Here is an 18,305-nt window from a genome sequence, read left to right on the forward strand (position 1 = left end):
ACTACTAACTAACTACTAACTAACTAACTAACTAACTAACTAACTAACTAACTAACTAACTAACTAACTAACTAACTAACTAACTAACTAACTAACTAACTAACTAGCTAACTAACTAACTAACTAACTAACTAACTAACTAACCAGCTAATGAACCTTCGATTGCTTCAAAAAGTGCCATCGAGTTAATGGAATTTCAGGATTTTACGAGAAAAAACTTTTGTTAAAATCTTTTTAATATTTAGGAAATGGTGTTAAAACATAAATTAATAGCAAGTAGTTATTTTCTACTCCCCTTTTCCACAAATTTTCACATTTTTTAAAGACTATAAATGTTTTCTATGAAACGTACGTTTATCTTCATGTAGTTAACTTCCAAAAAATATGCGAAATACAAGTGTAAAACATCTTGTAAACACGCACTTTTGACATAATTTTCACACTTTTTTCATTTAATTTAATTTTATACTTTTCTGTTAACAATTACTTAAATAACGCGATTTATAACAAAAGTACTACAAAGATGGAAAAAAAAGAAATGGGGTCTCACAACAAAATCAATTTTTTTTATTTTGATTAAAATTTTTTTAATTTTTCCCACATGTTAATAATAATTTCGCTAAATTATTTACATTGCCTTGTGCTATTAAACGAAAATACTGGCTAAATAATTTTTGTTTAAAAGATTTCTTTTTTTTTATCTGTTTAATACGACTGTAAATGATTTATAAACTATTTTGTAATAAACAAAATTTTGTATAGATTTTTATTTGAAAATGGATGGTGTTTCGCATAAACGAGTGAGTGACCTTTAAGATTTATTGCAATATAAATAGTTTTTTATGTAAAAATATTAAATAGAACATTTAAACAACATTTTTTCAGCCCACTAGAAGATTTTTTATTATTATTATTTTTTACAAAATTTTGTAATATGTAAAAACGACACATGTTTTTTTATTTTTAAAGAGTTTTGCTTGAAAATTAATTTTTTAATAACCTTCCTCAATATGTTTGAATATTAAAAAAACATAATTTTATTTCTTAAAACTGCGGGGAAAGCGGATATAATATAATCAATGAAGTTGAAACTAATAAAAAAAAAACAATTTAAAAAACAAAAAAAATCATACTTTTAGAACAAATATTGCGTTATAAGAGGCCATTCAAAAAAATAAAAACAACAATAACAAAATTTCGTCACTTTTTCCGCTGTTTTTCATTTCAACGCCTAAAAATGTTCCAAAACTCATTTTATTGAATAAAAATCAAGAAAGAAAGAAAAACACAAAATGAAAACATCATCAGCAATATGCGGCAAATGCCACTGACATTACGTTTTCAATTTGGTGGCAGTGACTGACTAACCGTCTGTTAGTCTTTCTGTCTGCTTTGGCTGCAACATTTTTTTTCTTTAATTTTCTGTTTTTCTCTGGTATCTTTTGAAATAGAATCATCATTTTCATCACCTTACGACATACATTTTTATCTTTACGAATTTGAAACGAAAAAAAGTGTTAAAAAAATAAACAGAAATGATGAATCATCACCATCCACAACACAGTGCCGTCTTATTTGGTGTCAATTAAAGGCAGACTAAATTCTAGAGATGCCAATAAAATGATTAAAAGTAATCGGATTATTTTGGGAGGATTTTTAACACAGAAATTACTTCAAAAGTCTACACAGTAGACATTCTATTTAAAGGTCTGTGTCTGGCAGAAAATCAATCACCCTTTAGTTCTATCTCTTTCTTTTTAAAGAAAACTTATCAACAATTTTCTACAAGGAAAACAATTTTCCGAAAATTTTCTACAATAAAGTGGAAATCTAGTCTAGTCTATAGTCTAGTCTATAGTCTAGTCTTTAGTCTAGTCTTTAGTCTAGTCTATAGTCTAGTCTTTAGTCTAGTCTATAGTCTAGTCTTTAGTCTAGTCTATAGTCTAGTCTTTAGTCTAGTCTATAGTCTAGTCTATAGACTAGTCTATAGTCTAGTCTATAGTCTAGTCTATAGTCTAGTCTATAGTCTAGTCTATAGTCTAGTCTATAGTCTAGTCTATAGTCTAGTCTATAGTCTAGTCTATAGTCTAGTCTATAGTCTAGTCTATAGTCTAGTCTATAGTCTAGTCTATAGTCTAGTCTATAGTCTAGTCTATAGTCTAGTCTATAGTCTAGTCTATAGTCTAGTCTATAGTCTAGTCTATAGTCTAGTCTATAGTCTAGTCTATAGTCTAGTCTATAGTCTAGTCTATAGTCTAGTCTATAGTCTAGTCTATAGTCTAGTCTATAGTCTAGTCTATAGTCTAGTATATAGTCTAGTCTATAGTCTAGTCTATAGTCTAGTCTATAGTCTAGTCTATAGTCTAGTCTATAGTCTAGTCTATAGTCTAGTCTACAGTCTAGTCTATAGTCTAGTCTATAGTCTAGTCTATAGTCTAGTCTATAGTCTAGTCTATAGTCTAGTCTATAGTCTAGTCTATAGTCTAGTCTATAGTCTAGTCTATAGTCTAGTCTATAGTCTAGTCTATAGTCTAGTCTATAGTCTAATCTAAGTCTAGTCTATAGTCTAGTCTATAGTCTAATCTATAGTCTAGTCTATAGTCTAGTCTATATCTAGTCTATAGTCTAGTCTATAGTCTAGTCTATAGTCTAGTCTATAGTCTAGTCTATAGTCTAGTCTATAGTCTAGTCTATAGTCTAGTCTATAGTCTAGTCTATAGTCTAGTCTATAGTCTAGTCTATAGTCTAGTCTATAGTCTAGTCTATAGTCTAGTCTATAGTCTAGTCTATAGTCTAGTCTATAGTCTAGTCTATAGTCTAGTCTATAGTCTAGTCTATAGTCTAGTCTATAGTCTAGTCTAGTCTATAGTCTAGTCTATAGTAGTCTATAGTCTAGTCTATATTAGCTAGTCTATAGTCTAGTCTATAGTCTAGTCTATAGTCTAGTCTATAGTCTAGTCTATAGTCTAGTCTATAGTCTAGTCTATAGTCTAGTCTATAGTCTAGTCTATAGTCTAGTCTATAGTCTAGTCTATAGGTCTAGTCTATAGTCTAGTCTATAGTCTAGTCTATAGTCCTAGTCTATAGTCTAGTCTATAGTCTAGTCTATAGTCTAGTCTATAGTCTAGTCTATAGTCTAGTCTATAGTCTAGTCTATAGTCTAGTCTATAGTCTGAGTCTATAGTCTAGTCTATAGTCTAGTCTATAGGTCTAGTCTATAGTCTAGTCTAGTAGTCTAGTCTATAGTCTATAGTCTAGTCTATAGTCTAGTCTATAGTCTAGTCTATAGTCTAGTCTATAGTCTAGTCTAGTCTAGTCTATAGTCTAGTCTATAGTCTAGTCTATAGTCTAGTCTATAGTCTAGTCTATAGTCTAGTCTATAGTCTAGTCTATAGTCTAGTCTATAGTCTAGTCTATAGTCTAGTCTATAGTCTAGTCTATAGTCTAGTCTATAGTCTAGTCTATAGTCTAGTCTATAGTCTAGTCTATAGTCTAGTCTATAGTCTAGTCTATAGTCTAGTCTATAGTCTAGTCTATAGTCTAGTCTATGTCTAGTCTATAGTCTAGTCTATAGTCTAGTCTATAGTCTAGTCTATAGTCTAGTCTATAGTGTAGTCTATAGTCTAGTCTATAGTCTAGTCTATAGTCTAGTATATAGTCTAGTCTATAGTCTAGTCTAAAGTCTAGTCTAGTCTAAAGTCTAGTCTAGTCTAAAGTCTAGTCTATAGACTAGTCTATAGTCTACTCTATGAAAATTCATTGGGTTAAAACCTAAATAGGAAATTTCTCTACATCACTACCAGTATAATGAGCAATTTACTCTCTAGTTGACAGTCACTAGTACTTTTTGTGGTCGCTTGGTGAAAGGCTTTATTTTAGGTACTATGTACTATAATATAAATAAAATATAATGATTTCCCTCCTTTTGAAAAAAAAAACATCCACAACAGCAACAACAATTTCAAGTGTATAAATGCACTAAAAAGATTTCTAGAGATAAAATCGTTTGGGGATTTGTGGAAGTTACGAAACGAGCCCATTAAGACAATTAAATGTGTTAAAACTTTGGTTTTTAAAAGCTAAATTATAAATGTTTATTATTCTTACAAAATAAAACCATAAAAATAAGATTAAAACTCATAATAACTAAATAACTCATATAAATGACAATAAAATGCATAAATTTTGTTAAATTTTAAGCGGAAACTGTCATTAGTTAGAACGAATTATGCAGGCCTATCACAGTTTGCAAAATGTATTTAAAAGTTTTGTAGAAAAGGAATTTTAAACATTATTTTTAATTAAACAATTTTCTAAGTGAAAATTTTCAGTTTATTGCCAAATAACTTCCATTTTCGGTAGAATACAATTTCTTTCTTTTTTTATCAATTTCCAATTAACGTATATGGCCCAATTGTAAATGCAAACCCAAAAAAAAACTATTGTAAAAGTTCGTTATTTACAACTTTCATTGTTTAAAACCCCATTCATTGATAAAAGAAGAAAAAAACTCAATTACCGTCTAAAAAGGGTGGTGATAATATTACATTAAACAGTTGTGTATAAACTGAACAAGTGCAGTGCAGACAAGAAAAATAAAATGAAAAAAAAAATAAATAAATTAATAGACAATATTGGGGTCATTAAGTCTTAATGACCTGTCCGCCCCCTTTGTGTAAGTAATTTGAAATGTAATTATTTTAAAAATAAATGAATTGTTGGTCATAGATCATAATGCAGGCCACTGCTTAGTTGCACTAATTAGTTAAGACAAATTAATCGAACGAAATTGATAATTGATTTACTAAATGGAATTGTATTGATTTTGAAATATTTGGAACTAATAACAGCCGCAGCAGCCTTTAAATCGATTACAGTGCTTTAGTATTAGCAATACATTACTTAGTAATGTATAAACATTACCTTTTACGTATAACTTTTTCTTTCTATTGGTTTTCCTATATCGCTTTCACTTTTTTTCTCATTTACTATTCTAAAATTTGCATTTGTTTATAAATTATACATAAAATTGTTTAAATTTCTTTTGTTTATAAACTTAATTAATGTTTTTATAAACAATTTAAAAGTTTATTTAAATTAATGAAAACAAACCATTATTTATTAAAAGTATTTTTAAACAATTTGCAAAAGTTTTTTTTAGGAAATCATAAATTTATGGAAATAAAGGAAAATTTTAAAGAAATATTTTCAAGGTCTAGAGTTTTAACTAAACAAATTAAGAAAATAAATTATGAGTATTTAATTATAATTATCAAATTAAAAACTTTTATTTTTCAATAAATATTTGAAATGTTTAGATGGCAATGCGAAGACTTCAGGAATCGAACATGATCTAAGAGCTTTCGAATAAAATACGATTTGAAGCGAAGAAATTCAATATAGAAAACACTTGTTCATAAAAGATTTCAGAAATACATTCTATATTGAAACCACAAATGTAAATCTCAAGGTATTTTACTTGGTTAAACTAAACAGCCCTATAAAGACTTTTAAATGTAGTTTTAGTAATCTTGTGGTTAATTAAATTTAGTTTGATTTGCTTTAAGTTTTGTTAGAATAAAATTGTCGTGATCTTTGCTCACTTAATATTCGTAAATGAAAATGAAACCTCAAAACGTTTGATTAGTCATACAATATTTATTGAGATATTATTTCTATTTTTATATATTACACGTTATCAAGTGAAAAATACACAACAATAAATAAATAATTTATTATTCATTGTTAGTTATTTTCAAAACAACAAATATATTAAATATAAAAAAAATTTGCACAAGATTTGAGAAGCATGTGGGTTGTTTTAAAGGGGGAGGGAGTGAAGGAGAGATTAGAACTATTAAGAAATGTTAGTAATTCTAAGAATTTTATCAACAATTACAACATGTTGATACCACAGATCAGGCATGGAAAATTAAAATTTTAAAATAGTATAAACGTTTAACAAAACCTAGGTCTCTGTAGGGGTTTAAAGCACTAAACTAGGGTGTAGACCGACTAAAGGCAAGACTAGACAATAGACTAGACTACAGACTACACAGACTACACTATAGACGAGACTATAGACTAGACTATAGACTAGACCATAGACGAGACTATAGACTAGATTATAGACTATAGAACAGACTATAGACTATAGACTAAAGACCAGACTATACTAGACTATAGACCAGACTATAGACTAGACTATAGACTAGACTATAGACTAGACTATAGACTAGACTATAGACTAGACTAGACTAGACTATAGACTAGACTATAGACTAGACTATAGACTAGACTATAGACTAGACTATAGACTAGACTATAGACTAGACTATAGACTAGACTATAGACTAGACTATAGACTAGACTATAGACTAGACTATAGACTAGACTATAGACTAGACTATAGACTAGACTATAGACTAGACTATAGACTAGACTATAGACTAGACTATAGACTAGACTATAGACCAGACTATAGACTAGACTATTGACTAGACCATAGACCAGACTATAGACTAGACTATGGACTAGACTATTGACTAGACTATAGACTAGACTATAGACTAGACTATAGACTAGATTATAGACTAAAGACCAGACTATAGACTAGACTATAGACCAGACTATAGACTAGACTATAGACTAGACTATAGACTAGACTATAGACTAGACTATAGACTAGACTATAGACCAGACTATAGACTAGACTATAGACTAGACTATAGACCAGACTATAGACTAGACTGTAGACTATAGACTAGACTATTGACTAGACTATAGACTAGACTATAGACCAGACTATAGACTAGACTATAGACTAGACTATAGACCAGACTATAGACTAGACTATAGACTAGACTATATCCAGATATAGTCTAGTCTATAGTCTAGTCTAGACTATAGACTAGACTATAGACTAGACTAGACTATAGACTAGACTAGACTATAGACTAGACTATAGACTAGACTAGACTATAGACTAGACTATAGACTAGACTATAGACTAGACTATAGACTAGACTATAGACTAGACTATAGACTAGACTATAGACTAGACTATAGACTAGACTATAGACTAGACTATAGACTAGACTATAGACTAGACTATAGACTAGACTATAGACTAGACTATAGACTAGACTATAGACTAGACTATAGACTAGACTATAGACTAGACTATAGACTAGACTATAGACTAGACTATAGACTAGACTATAGACTAGACTATAGACTAGACTATAGACTAGACTATAGACTAGACTATAGACTAGACTATAGACTAGACTATAGACTAGACTATAGACTAGACTATAGACTAGACTATAGACTAGACTATAGACTAGACTATAGACTAGACTATAGACTAGACTATAGACTAGACTATAGACTGACTATAGACTAGACTATAGACTAGACTATAGACTAGACTATAGACTAGACTATAGACTAGACTATAGACTAGACTATAGACTAGACTATAGACTAGACTATAGACTAGACTATAGACTAGACTATAGACTAGACTATAGACTAGACTATAGACTAGACTATAGACTAGACTATAGACTAGACTATAGACTAGACTATAGACTAGACTATAGACTAGACTATAGACTAGACTATAGACTAGACTATAGACTAGACTATAGACTAGACTATAGACTAGACTATAGACTAGACTATAGACTAGACTATAGACTAGACTATAGACTAGACTATAGACTAGACTATAGACTAGACTATAGACTAGACTATAGACTAGACTATAGACTAGACTATAGACTAGACTATAGGACTATAGATTAGACTATAGACTAGACTATAGACTAGACTATAGACTAGACTATAGACTAGACTATAGACTAGACTATAGACTAGACTATAGACTAGACTATAGACTAGACTATAGACTAGACTATAGACTAGACTATAGACTAGACTATAGACTAGACTATAGACTAGACTATAGACTAGACTATAGACTAGACTATAGACTAGACTATAGACTAGACTATAGACTAGACTATAGACTAGACTATAGACTAGACTATAGACTAGACTATAGACTAGACTATAGACTAGACTAGACTAGACTATAGACTAGACTATAGACTAGAGACTAGACTATAGACTAGACTATAGACTAGACTATAGACTAGACTATAGACTAGACTATAGACTAGACTATAGACTAGACTAGAGAAGACTAGACTATAGACTAGACTATAGACTAGACTATAGACTAGACTATAGACTAGACTATAGACTAGACTATAGACTAGACTATAGACTAGACTATAGACTAGACTATAGACTAGACTATAGACTAGACTATAGACTAGACTATAGACTAGACTATAGACTAGACTATAGACTAGACTATAGACTAGACTATAGACTAGACTATAGACTAGACTATAGACTAGACTATAGACTAGACTATAGACTAGACTATAGACTAGACTATAGACTAGACTATAGACTGGAATACAAACTAAACTTTAGACCAAACTAAATAATAGATGATAACATAGGCTATACTATATAACTACTATATAGACTATTTATTAATAGTTTATAAGTTATCAAAAAGTATTAAAGTACTAAATTTTCCATGCCTGCCAAAGATTGTGTATACATATAACTAAACATAGTAAATTTTGCAATTGACAGACCTACCTCCCAACTAAACTTTATCAGAAGAACTTGTGTCATTTTTTTTACAAATTTATCAAGTGATAATGAATAGATAACAATGAAATAAAATTGCCTCATGACAAGTCATGAAAGCAACAAATATTAGCAGTTAATAGATAAGATAAAAAATACAGTTAAATGTTTGTGGAAGTGAAAAAAAAAAAATAAAGAAAGTTTCAAAATCAATACAAAATTCTAGACATGATTTCATTAAGTACGTTTTTTTTTTGCATATTTTTACAATAAACTTGATTTTTTTCAAGAGATAAAAAGTTGTTTGGTTTTTTAATATAAAAATTCTTGAATAATTTAGTTTTATGGCTTGAAATAAAACTAAAAATTTAAGAATATTTTGAAGTTTGAATATAAGAGAATTATGCAAATTTTATTATCAGCAAATATTTCCTGTTCATACGTTACAATTTTACTCTAGAAACAAATTCTGAACGAAATCTTAAACTTTTAAATTTTATTAAGTTTACCCTAATTCTGATTACAAATTTATTTTAATTCAAAGAATTTCATTGCCTTTGTTTGCTATTTTTAAGAAAATAAATAATTTTCTTTTTTTTCAAATTCATAAATTTACAAAATTATTTTGCATTTTTAAAGAAAATAAACAAAAATTTCTTTTTAAAATTTAAATAACACCCCAAAATATTTTAAATAAAAAGTTAGTATTACTTTTTGTTTTTGTTTATTTGCAAAAATGTAAATAGGCCATAAGATTAAAACAAATAAAAATAAGAAATAAATTAGTTTATTTTTTTTTTTAATGTTCATATATCTGGTTTTCTTAGCAAGACCATGATTTAAAAAAATATTGAAAAAAAAAAATAAAACAGAAATCATGAAATGAAGTCATCATGCTGTTTACAAATTGAAATAAATACAAATACTAAAAGATAAAATAAATAAATATTTAGTATTATTTATGTATATAATCAGAGTGAATAATAATAATTATAAATAAGTTCAAAAATTAGACTAAGCTTGTATACAAAATATTGCAGAAACTGTAAGCACTACATGCTTAATGTCATATTTCTTTAATACTATAGAAGAACGAAAAAGTGCCAAAATGTCCCCTTTTGAAGTACGAAAAAGTACCAAAAAGTTTCAAAATCGTTAATATTAAAAGTTTCGTTTCATATTCGCAATAAGCAATAAAGCTTAATATTTCCGAACCTCAAGCAAACTATTCCTAATGAATAATGAAAACTTTGAAATAATCGATGTTTTGCAATTCAGTCTCCAAATTATTTGCCGATAAATTAAACTTTATTTTAGGTATGCATTTGCTTCAGACTGAACTTTTACATGATTCAGAATCAGGTATGAATATACTAACTATTGACATCTAAAAATACCGCAATACACCCACAATATATTACATACTTTATAGTATATAGTCATAGTATATAGACTTGACTAGTATTAATATAAGTTCATAGTATAGAGAATAGACCATGGACTAGTTCATAGAACAATCTAGTCCGTAGATTAGTGCGTAATAAGACTATTTCATAGACTAATGTGTAGTCAAAAATCTAGTCAAGAGATTTGTCAACAGATAAAGAAGACTTAATGTGACTTAATACTTTTCAAAGCCGGTTCCGGCTTTTCTACGTACTTAATTGTGTTACGGATCCAAACCTTGGATCAATCTAACAAATAGACTTAGATGTGATCAGAATGGATCCGAATTCTGGATCAAAAAAACTTTAAATTTACTCATTATTGGTATAGGGGATTAAAAGGTCGAAATTAACTTTTTCAAATCCTTTTATAAAATGTAAACAACATTCAAAATTCTTAAATTATTTTGAAAATTTCTTTAGTTCCACAATTAGTTAGAGAGTTAGTTCGAAACGATGACACCTAGGCCTCCATCGGGCCTATTATGCGCTCCTTAATCAGTGCCTCAGGTGGGAATCGAACCAACCACCACCGGTTTACCAGACTAGAACTCTAACCAAATAACCTGTCGGAGGCCATTAGTTCCACAATTCGTCTTAGAACGCATTATTATAGCCTATATCCGTTCTAGTATGAGATTGATGATATTTATACGAAATTATCACAGAAACAGGAACTTGAAGAAACAGGTTTAGAAACGTTAGGAGCGATTCTTGAACCAATTCTTTAATCATTAATTTCTGTTCAAATTTCTCATCCTTAAACCTAGTTCTAGTAAAGCTTTAGATAACATTTACACCTTTTTTAGAGCAGTTCTGGAACTAGTTCTTTTTTTTAAGGATTTTTGATGGAAATTTCAAAGATTGGGGACATTTTTAAGAAACAGCTTTTTCCAAAAAGGTTGTTTTGGTACTTGTAGGCTTTTCATGGAACTTGTGTTAGGCCAATGTCTAACTACCGCTAACGAACTGGTTCCTTTGAAAATCTTTAGATGTACTTTAGAATCAGAACAAATTGCCATAGAATGAGTTACAGAAAAATCTGGGATTTGTTTCAGAACTACTTAATTTAGAACAATTCAAAATATTTTTGATGATCACCTTCAAATTTTTCTTTAATTTTCTTTTCTTTTTAGTTCATTTAAAAATAAATTGTTTAAAATTAATTTTGCTAAAAAAATAACAATAAATTACTTAGAAAATAATAAAAAGGGTGAAAAAAAATCAGATATTTTATCTTACGAATTTGTTTACAAAAACTTTAGAATGGAACAAAAACAATACAGCCAGCAGTCAGTCAAACGTAAAGAAATTGAAGAAATACATTTGCAAAACACAAACTCACACACACACAGATACTAATTGAAAATGTGTTTTTTTTTTTCGATTCATCAAGAACGACAACGACGATCACTTTTTATTTTAATGATTACGTGTTGTAGTTGTTATTGTTTCAAACATTTATGACATCATCATCGTGTTCACTTTACTTAAGTTTGCACACATTGTTTTTGTTTTTTTTTAATTCAGTAGATATTTGTTTAAAATGTTGTTGTTTATTTAATTTCCTTTTAGGAGAATCGTTAAAAAAAACGCCGAAATAAAAACAAATCACTAAAAAGAACAAAATTTTTTCCTTAAAAAGCACATGATTAAAACAAACACATAAACACACTTTTTTAGTTGAAAACATTAAAAATAAAATTTTAATTATTTTTTTTCGTTTTTTTTTTTTTCATAAAATTTCGTTTTTATATATTTCCCTAAAAATTACAACTGGCCTTGAGAAAAATTAAAGCTTCTTCAACAATTGTCCATATAAATTTACAAAAACTAAACTTTTGTTGTTGTTGTAGCACCCGCATTTTATCACTGTTTTGTTGTTTTGGTTTTCCAAATACGCGCAAAATTTTGAACTTGTTGTTTTAAAGTTGAACAAAAAAAAACTGGTTTACCTTCAGTTCAAGCAAAAAAAAAAAAAAACACCAACCACACTTTTGTATTATTGTAATCAAAAACTTATTAGTAATTGTTGTTTTAAATAAACCACTTTTTTTTTTGTTTGTATAATTAAAAATAATTACATATTATTTATGTACTAGTTTTTTATATTAACTAAACTTTGTTAGTTTTGTTTTTATTATTTGTACAAAATACTTTACGTTAATTTTTATTTAAAAACTGATTGTTTTTTCCGTTTCCTTTACGAAACACGCGTCTTTTACCGTTGACGTTTAAAAAGCAACTGAATTTCATTTCAATTTTTTAGCAACAAACATGCCAGCACTTTATTCGTTTTGTTAAAATTATTCGAATATAACCGTTTCATTTAGTTAACTGCAGAGAAAAAGCACAACTTTAGAATATACGCTCTCTCTGTCATATTTTTACACTCTCTCATTATTATTCATTTGTTTACATGTTTTCTTTAAAAAAAGATGCCAGATGGGGTAGGTTTTTTAAGCAAAGGGGAAACTAAAGCTTTTAACCGTTATTTTTAAAATTTTATATCTTTTATCCCAGAAAATTTTTATTAATTCCATAACAAGTTCCTATAGCCTGCCCCCGACCTACTTTTTCGTTGAGACCAAAGACTTTTTTTTCGAAATTTTCAGCTTTGGAACTCTCTGGAAGCGATATAGAGTCTGAAACCAGTTCTCGCAAACGGAATTAGTTCTAGGAAAACATTAGAAATTATATACATACATCTTGTTAAGAATAGTTCAGGAACTAGTTCTTTTTTTAGATTTTTGTTAGAATTTGTCAATTTTAAAAATTCAATCATTTGAAAAATTTATTGCATTTTGGCCGCCATAGGGTATACAAATCTAATTTTCAATATTCTCGGTTTCTTCGTTCTTCAATCCCTAAGAGATTTTAAATTTATTTAATTTTAATATTGTTTAACTGGTTTCAAGAAGTTGTTTCAGTAGCAATATGCAACTAGTTCCTTAAAATCTTCTTCGAAATACTTTAGATTTACAACATTATTCTGAAGAATGAGTTCTAGAAATAATGGCGATATAACTAGTTCCAATAATCTAAAGTGGTTCTTTCTGCACTCGTTCTAGAACTAGTTCCTTGAAAACTTTTTAAAAATACTTTAGAGTCACAATATTATTTCAGTGAAAAAGATCTAGAAATAATGGCGATATCATTAGTTCCAAGAATCTGAAGTGGTTTCCAAGAATCTGAAGTGCACTTTTTCCAAAAAATTTCCTTGTAATATTAAAATATTAAATTTATAAAAACCCTGGAAAATTGTGTTAGTTCCACAACTAGTTCTGGCACTAATGATTCAAGCCTATACTCCCTTCTTCAATTATGGAGTTCGAAATTGTCACATTCAGAACGATTGTTGTGGAAACGTTATAGACGATTTGGAATCAGTTTTACTTAATGATTTTTCTTTGAGTTCATCACCCTCGGATGTAGTTCCATAGAAGCTAAAAAGTATATTCACATTACTATTTAAGAATCTGAAGTAGATCTGGAATGCAGGGAAAACTTGATTAAGACTGTTCTCGTGCAAGTTTGCCATTTAAAAACATGATTTTTTTACGAAATTATCACCATTGGACCAGGGCGGCACTAAAGAACTAATGTATAACATATAACATAAAAGGAGTGTTGAGGTACCACTCTTTAAAAGAACAGAACAGGTAAATGTTCAAGAATCTAAAATGGTTCTGTTTGCATCCGTTCTGAAATTTGTTAATTCACAAAATATTCTTAAATATTTGCTGGGAAGATAAAACGACTCATAGTAGTAAGGGGAAGAGCATTATAACCTTTCCGGTACTTTCATAAACGCTGACCCAGGAGCTGGCGAGGAACTGATGTTATCATTTCGGATATATGAGATAACTCTTTACACTCGGGTAACTATCGCCGCTGTTTATTTTTATAAACTTTTACAATCGGCTAATCTCCGTAAATTTCGACAAGGTCAAAATGAATTCAGAAATTCGTGATATCGATTACAAATTCAAAGCAGTACGAGTGCGTAAACATAAATATATATAAGAACAACTTGGGATTCCTCACAATTAAAACTTCGAATGCCAGAATGTGGCCACAGATCTACCTAGTGGGAACAGTCAGAAAGTTTTAAGTTAAGTGTCAAATTAGATCTGTTTTCTAAAAAAAAAATAATAAAAAAGTTTATTTTTGACATCGAACAGCATCAAAGGTTAGAATTCTATTTGAATTGACCATTGTAAGCATAAATAATTTGAAGCCCTCCTAATGTTGCTTAACCAAATTAGAGATTAATAAAAATTAATAATAAAAATTTCAAATATCATTATAAATTCAACCAGCCAACATGAAACAATTAAAATTTATAATAAATTTAACAATTATATTTTGCATATTAATCAAAATTTCTGATAGTGTGCCTGTACAGAAATGGTACAAGGAAGACGATTTTGAACCCTTTTATATAGAAACCGAGTTAAAAGTAAGGACGAATTAAAACAATTCAAATAATTTTTAAATATCTAAAATTTCCTTTAAACTAAAGTACAACTGGTTCGAAGCCTGGAATGAATGCTCCGCCAAAAATATGACTTTAGTGGCTGTGGATACGCTAGAAAAAAATGCCGCTTTAATAAAAATATTAAAAACTAAATTTGGTGAGTATTTATTAAAGAATTTAGGCAAAATTTTACTTCCGATATACATATTCATTAAAAATAGATGATAAACATTCCAACATTTGGATTGGTGGCAATGACTTGGGCAATAGTGGTTACTTTATGTGGTACTCAACGGGCAAACGTTTTGAATTCACCAATTGGAGTAAAGGCAATCCAGATCATTATACCGAATTAGAACATTGTGTGCACTATTTCGATCGCACAGATTTTGAATGGAACGATGCTAATTGTATGCAAAAAATGGGTTTTATCTGTGAAGAAAATCGGTTTTTAAAGGAAATGCGTACAAATTTAGCTGTAAAAAAGAATTTTATTGATCAATTGTTTTCACTTTAGTTTTTGAATTTAATTTATTCAATGAAGTTCTTTTAATTAAAGTATTTTTATATAAATTAAAAAATTAAATTTTCTCTTTTTTTGAAATTTCAAGATAAATAAAAAAGGAAATGACGAATTTTTATAAAAATAACACTATTCTGGGGACTTTTAAGTAATTTAATGTATTTTTTATTTCTCACAAAGTTTTTATCTTAAACTAAGGAAATTTCATAAATATTTTATTTCTTCTCAAATCGAGCTTATCAATCAATGGTTTTGCAAAACTTCAGTATAAAATTTAAAATTATAATTTCATTATAAATTAAACCGGGCAACATGAAACAATTAAGAATTTTAATGATTATTATAAGTTTAATAAAAATTATTGAAAGTGTGCCGGTCCATAAATAGTATAAAGAAGATGATTTTGCACCATTTTCATAGAAACGGAATTAAAAGTGAGAATTTTTTCTAATAAAAATAAAAGAAATTAATTTTAACTTTAAAATTATACATATTTCTTTAAAGTTCAATTGGTTTGAGGCCTGGAATGCTTGTGCCGCCAAAAATATGACCCTAGTAGCCGTGGATACACCAGAAAAAAATGCTATTTTAGTAAAAATATTAAAAACAAAATTTGATAAGTTATTGATTGATTTTAGACAAATTTTTCAGAATTGTGTTTTTTTAACAATTTCTAGATAAACACTCCAATCTCTGGATTGGTGGCAATGACTTAAGCAAGGATGGTACTTTTATTTGGCACTCTACGGGTAAACATTTCGAATTTACCAATTGGTGCAAAGGTAATCCCGATCATGTGGGTAATTCGGAACATTGTGTACACTATTATGAACATACTGAATACGAGTGGAACGATGCGAATTGTATTCAAAAAATGGGCTATATTTGCGAGGATAATCGTTTTCTGAAAGAAATGCGTTATAATTTACTTCGAGGTCGAGGTCATAGATTTAGAAAAAGTTTTGGTCATTGTTTAAATGAATGCTGCTACTTTTTTAACCACAGGGTGAGCTAGAGACAAATCGCTACCGTCCTAAGGTACAAGCTGGTGACAATTTTTTAACTTAATAACAAGCACCTATGTTGATTCGACAACAGCTTGGACGTAATCGCTGGACCGAAGCACGAAAAAAAACCTAAGGCTTGGAACTTGCCTAGAGTTATAGAGAGAAAAAAAGTCAGGTATTAACAGAGCAATCCCTAAACATTCAAACTTCAAAGAAGGGAATTTCAATGATAACATGTGTATATGTAACACCATTTAAACCAGTACACCTCTCATTCATCTGATATATTTAAGCGGGGTCTGTATACCCCTGATTCATCATGTAACTCATAAATTTGGCATCAACTCAGTCCCAACATTTTGCCGTACAGTCACTCCTCTAAGGGTGACTTGCACACAGCACCAAATATATTCCGTAATATTGACTTCACCCTTTCTTTAAAGTATAAACCTAGCACAGCAACCACTAGCAGCCCTATGCGACTTCTCCAATAAACGACACAAGACAGACTCTGCCTGGTTTCAGAACAGAACGGCAATTTTGAACCAAACAAGATCGAGCAAAAGTTAAATGTTGGTGAAGTTTTATAGTTCTCTATAAACGAATTATCGTTCGATATTCAGAATTTAACTATACTGAGAATTTTACAGATTTCATGAGGAATGTAATATCTTTAATAACATGGCTGCCAAGATATTTGGAGAACTCCCAGCCTAGCCACACTTATACCAAACTAACATGTATTCTGAATTCTCTGTAGTGTTTTCATATTACGCTTTTTGTCCAATGAAGTCCGTCTAAGTAAGTTTTCATAGTGGGACCATTCGTTCCTATGGTTCTCCTACATAGCTTAGGAATACACCTAAGGACTTAACTCTGTCGGTCTCTTAATTTTTGTTGCCCGGGATCAGGATTCAACGACTATTTGATTAACTATTGCAAATTTTCCCGAGTTCTGGGATTTTGGGTATTAGCAGTGGCAATATTTCAAATGCAAAAAAGCTTTTAGACAAAAACTACCACCATTTTTATTTGTTTTGGGGGAAAAATTCAAAACACCGGCTGTTTTGAATTTTGTTTTGGTCTTTTTATTGAGCATTTGATTACTATTTTGCCTTTTCTTTGTTGCTATTCTATATATTTTTGGGGATATTTTATTACCCCTTAATATTGCGAGACTAATAAGGCCAATTTAGTGATTTTTTCTCACTAATTTAAATTTTAAGAAAAGTATAAGACCCAAATAAATCGACTTCTCGATTTTTTCGACATCTTTTTCAAAAATGCTCACAATTTTTTTAATCGAATAATAATTGACTTGATTGTAATCCCATCTCACGATTTTGGAGTTCGTATTCAAAATTTGATTCAATTTATAGATTTTTCTAATACTCAACAAGTTGGCATCACTATTTTCTATTATGTTATGTGTAAATTTGTTGTGTAATTTCATGTAATAAAGTCGCATTCGTTCTCGTATTCAAAATATTGCTTGTATTTCTTTAATTTCTTTTTGTATTTAGGACATGTGTTCAGTTCGGCAAGAACTTGTCTTGTTGTTGTTTCCCCTGTTGATTCATGTTGCATTGAATTCAACCACTTTTTAATACAAATCTACTATTTACAGCGTTTTTATACCCTTCACCATTATATATTAATTATAAAATTAATATACCTTGCCCTTCACCAGAGTTTTATATTGTCACGACTTTGGCTCATAAGAATATCTACGTCCCCTGAAGTCCCCGATTTTTTATTTATCAGATATGTACATAAATTCGAGAAAATTTTTAAAATTGGTCTACCTCGAGTCGGGGTCCTCGACTTTTGAATACATTTTATTTCAAAAACCTTTCTAATTTCTTACAAAAAATACTTCAACAACAAACTAAACAGATAATATTTTTATTAAATTTTTAAGTGAAGGGTAAATAAATTCCGACTAATCCGGATATAGCATTCCTAACATTTTCTATTCATAAATTTTATTGTCTTGTTGTTGTCGTACTTGTAAAGCTGCGTCATAATAACTACGTCATTTGCCATTACATCTACAATTACAACAACAAACACAAACAAGAAAAATAAATTGCTTTCGCATTTTTTTTATGGTTACGAAGGGGATGATAAATAGACAGATGGATGGTAGTTCCTTTATTGTGAGTTCAAACAAG

General features: G+C 29.3%; 2 protein-coding genes across 2 annotated transcripts in view; both read left to right on the forward strand.

The window, feature by feature from the left end:
- The first annotated feature begins 14,434 nt into the window (after positions 1-14,434).
- Positions 14,435-15,169, forward strand: LOC119610812 (lectin subunit alpha-like). The gene is made up of 3 exons (XM_037966190.1): positions 14,435-14,583; positions 14,647-14,758; positions 14,823-15,169. Exons 1-3 carry the CDS (start codon positions 14,449-14,451, stop codon positions 15,116-15,118), a joined length of 543 nt encoding a protein of 180 aa, XP_037822118.1. The 5' UTR covers positions 14,435-14,448; the 3' UTR covers positions 15,119-15,169.
- Positions 15,170-15,420: 251 nt separating this feature from the next.
- The window catches only part of LOC119610813 (serine protease snake-like), a 15,817-nt gene continuing 12,932 nt past the window's right edge, over positions 15,421-18,305 (forward strand). The window contains exons 1-2 of the mRNA XM_037966192.1: positions 15,421-15,558; positions 15,629-15,636. The gene's annotated coding sequence lies outside the window, so the exon portion shown is untranslated. The remainder of the gene's footprint in view (positions 15,559-15,628; positions 15,637-18,305) is intronic.

This window comes from Lucilia sericata, unplaced genomic scaffold (assembly GCF_015586225.1).
Source record: "Lucilia sericata isolate MDLA Ls3-8-SP2 unplaced genomic scaffold, ASM1558622v1 Contig001280F_arrow, whole genome shotgun sequence".
Taxonomy (NCBI): domain Eukaryota; kingdom Metazoa; phylum Arthropoda; class Insecta; order Diptera; family Calliphoridae; genus Lucilia; species Lucilia sericata.

Bases quoted from the DNA above. Each gene is read 5' to 3' on its own strand.
- LOC119610812 (XM_037966190.1), top strand. From the start codon at position 14,449: ATGAAACAATTAAAATTTATAATAAATTTAACAATTATATTTTGCATA. The intron at 14,584-14,646 runs GTAAGGACGAAT...TTTAAACTAAAG, and splicing joins ATATAGAAACCGAGTTAAAA to TACAACTGGTTCGAAGCCTG. The intron at 14,759-14,822 runs GTGAGTATTTAT...CATTAAAAATAG, and splicing joins AATATTAAAAACTAAATTTG to ATGATAAACATTCCAACATT.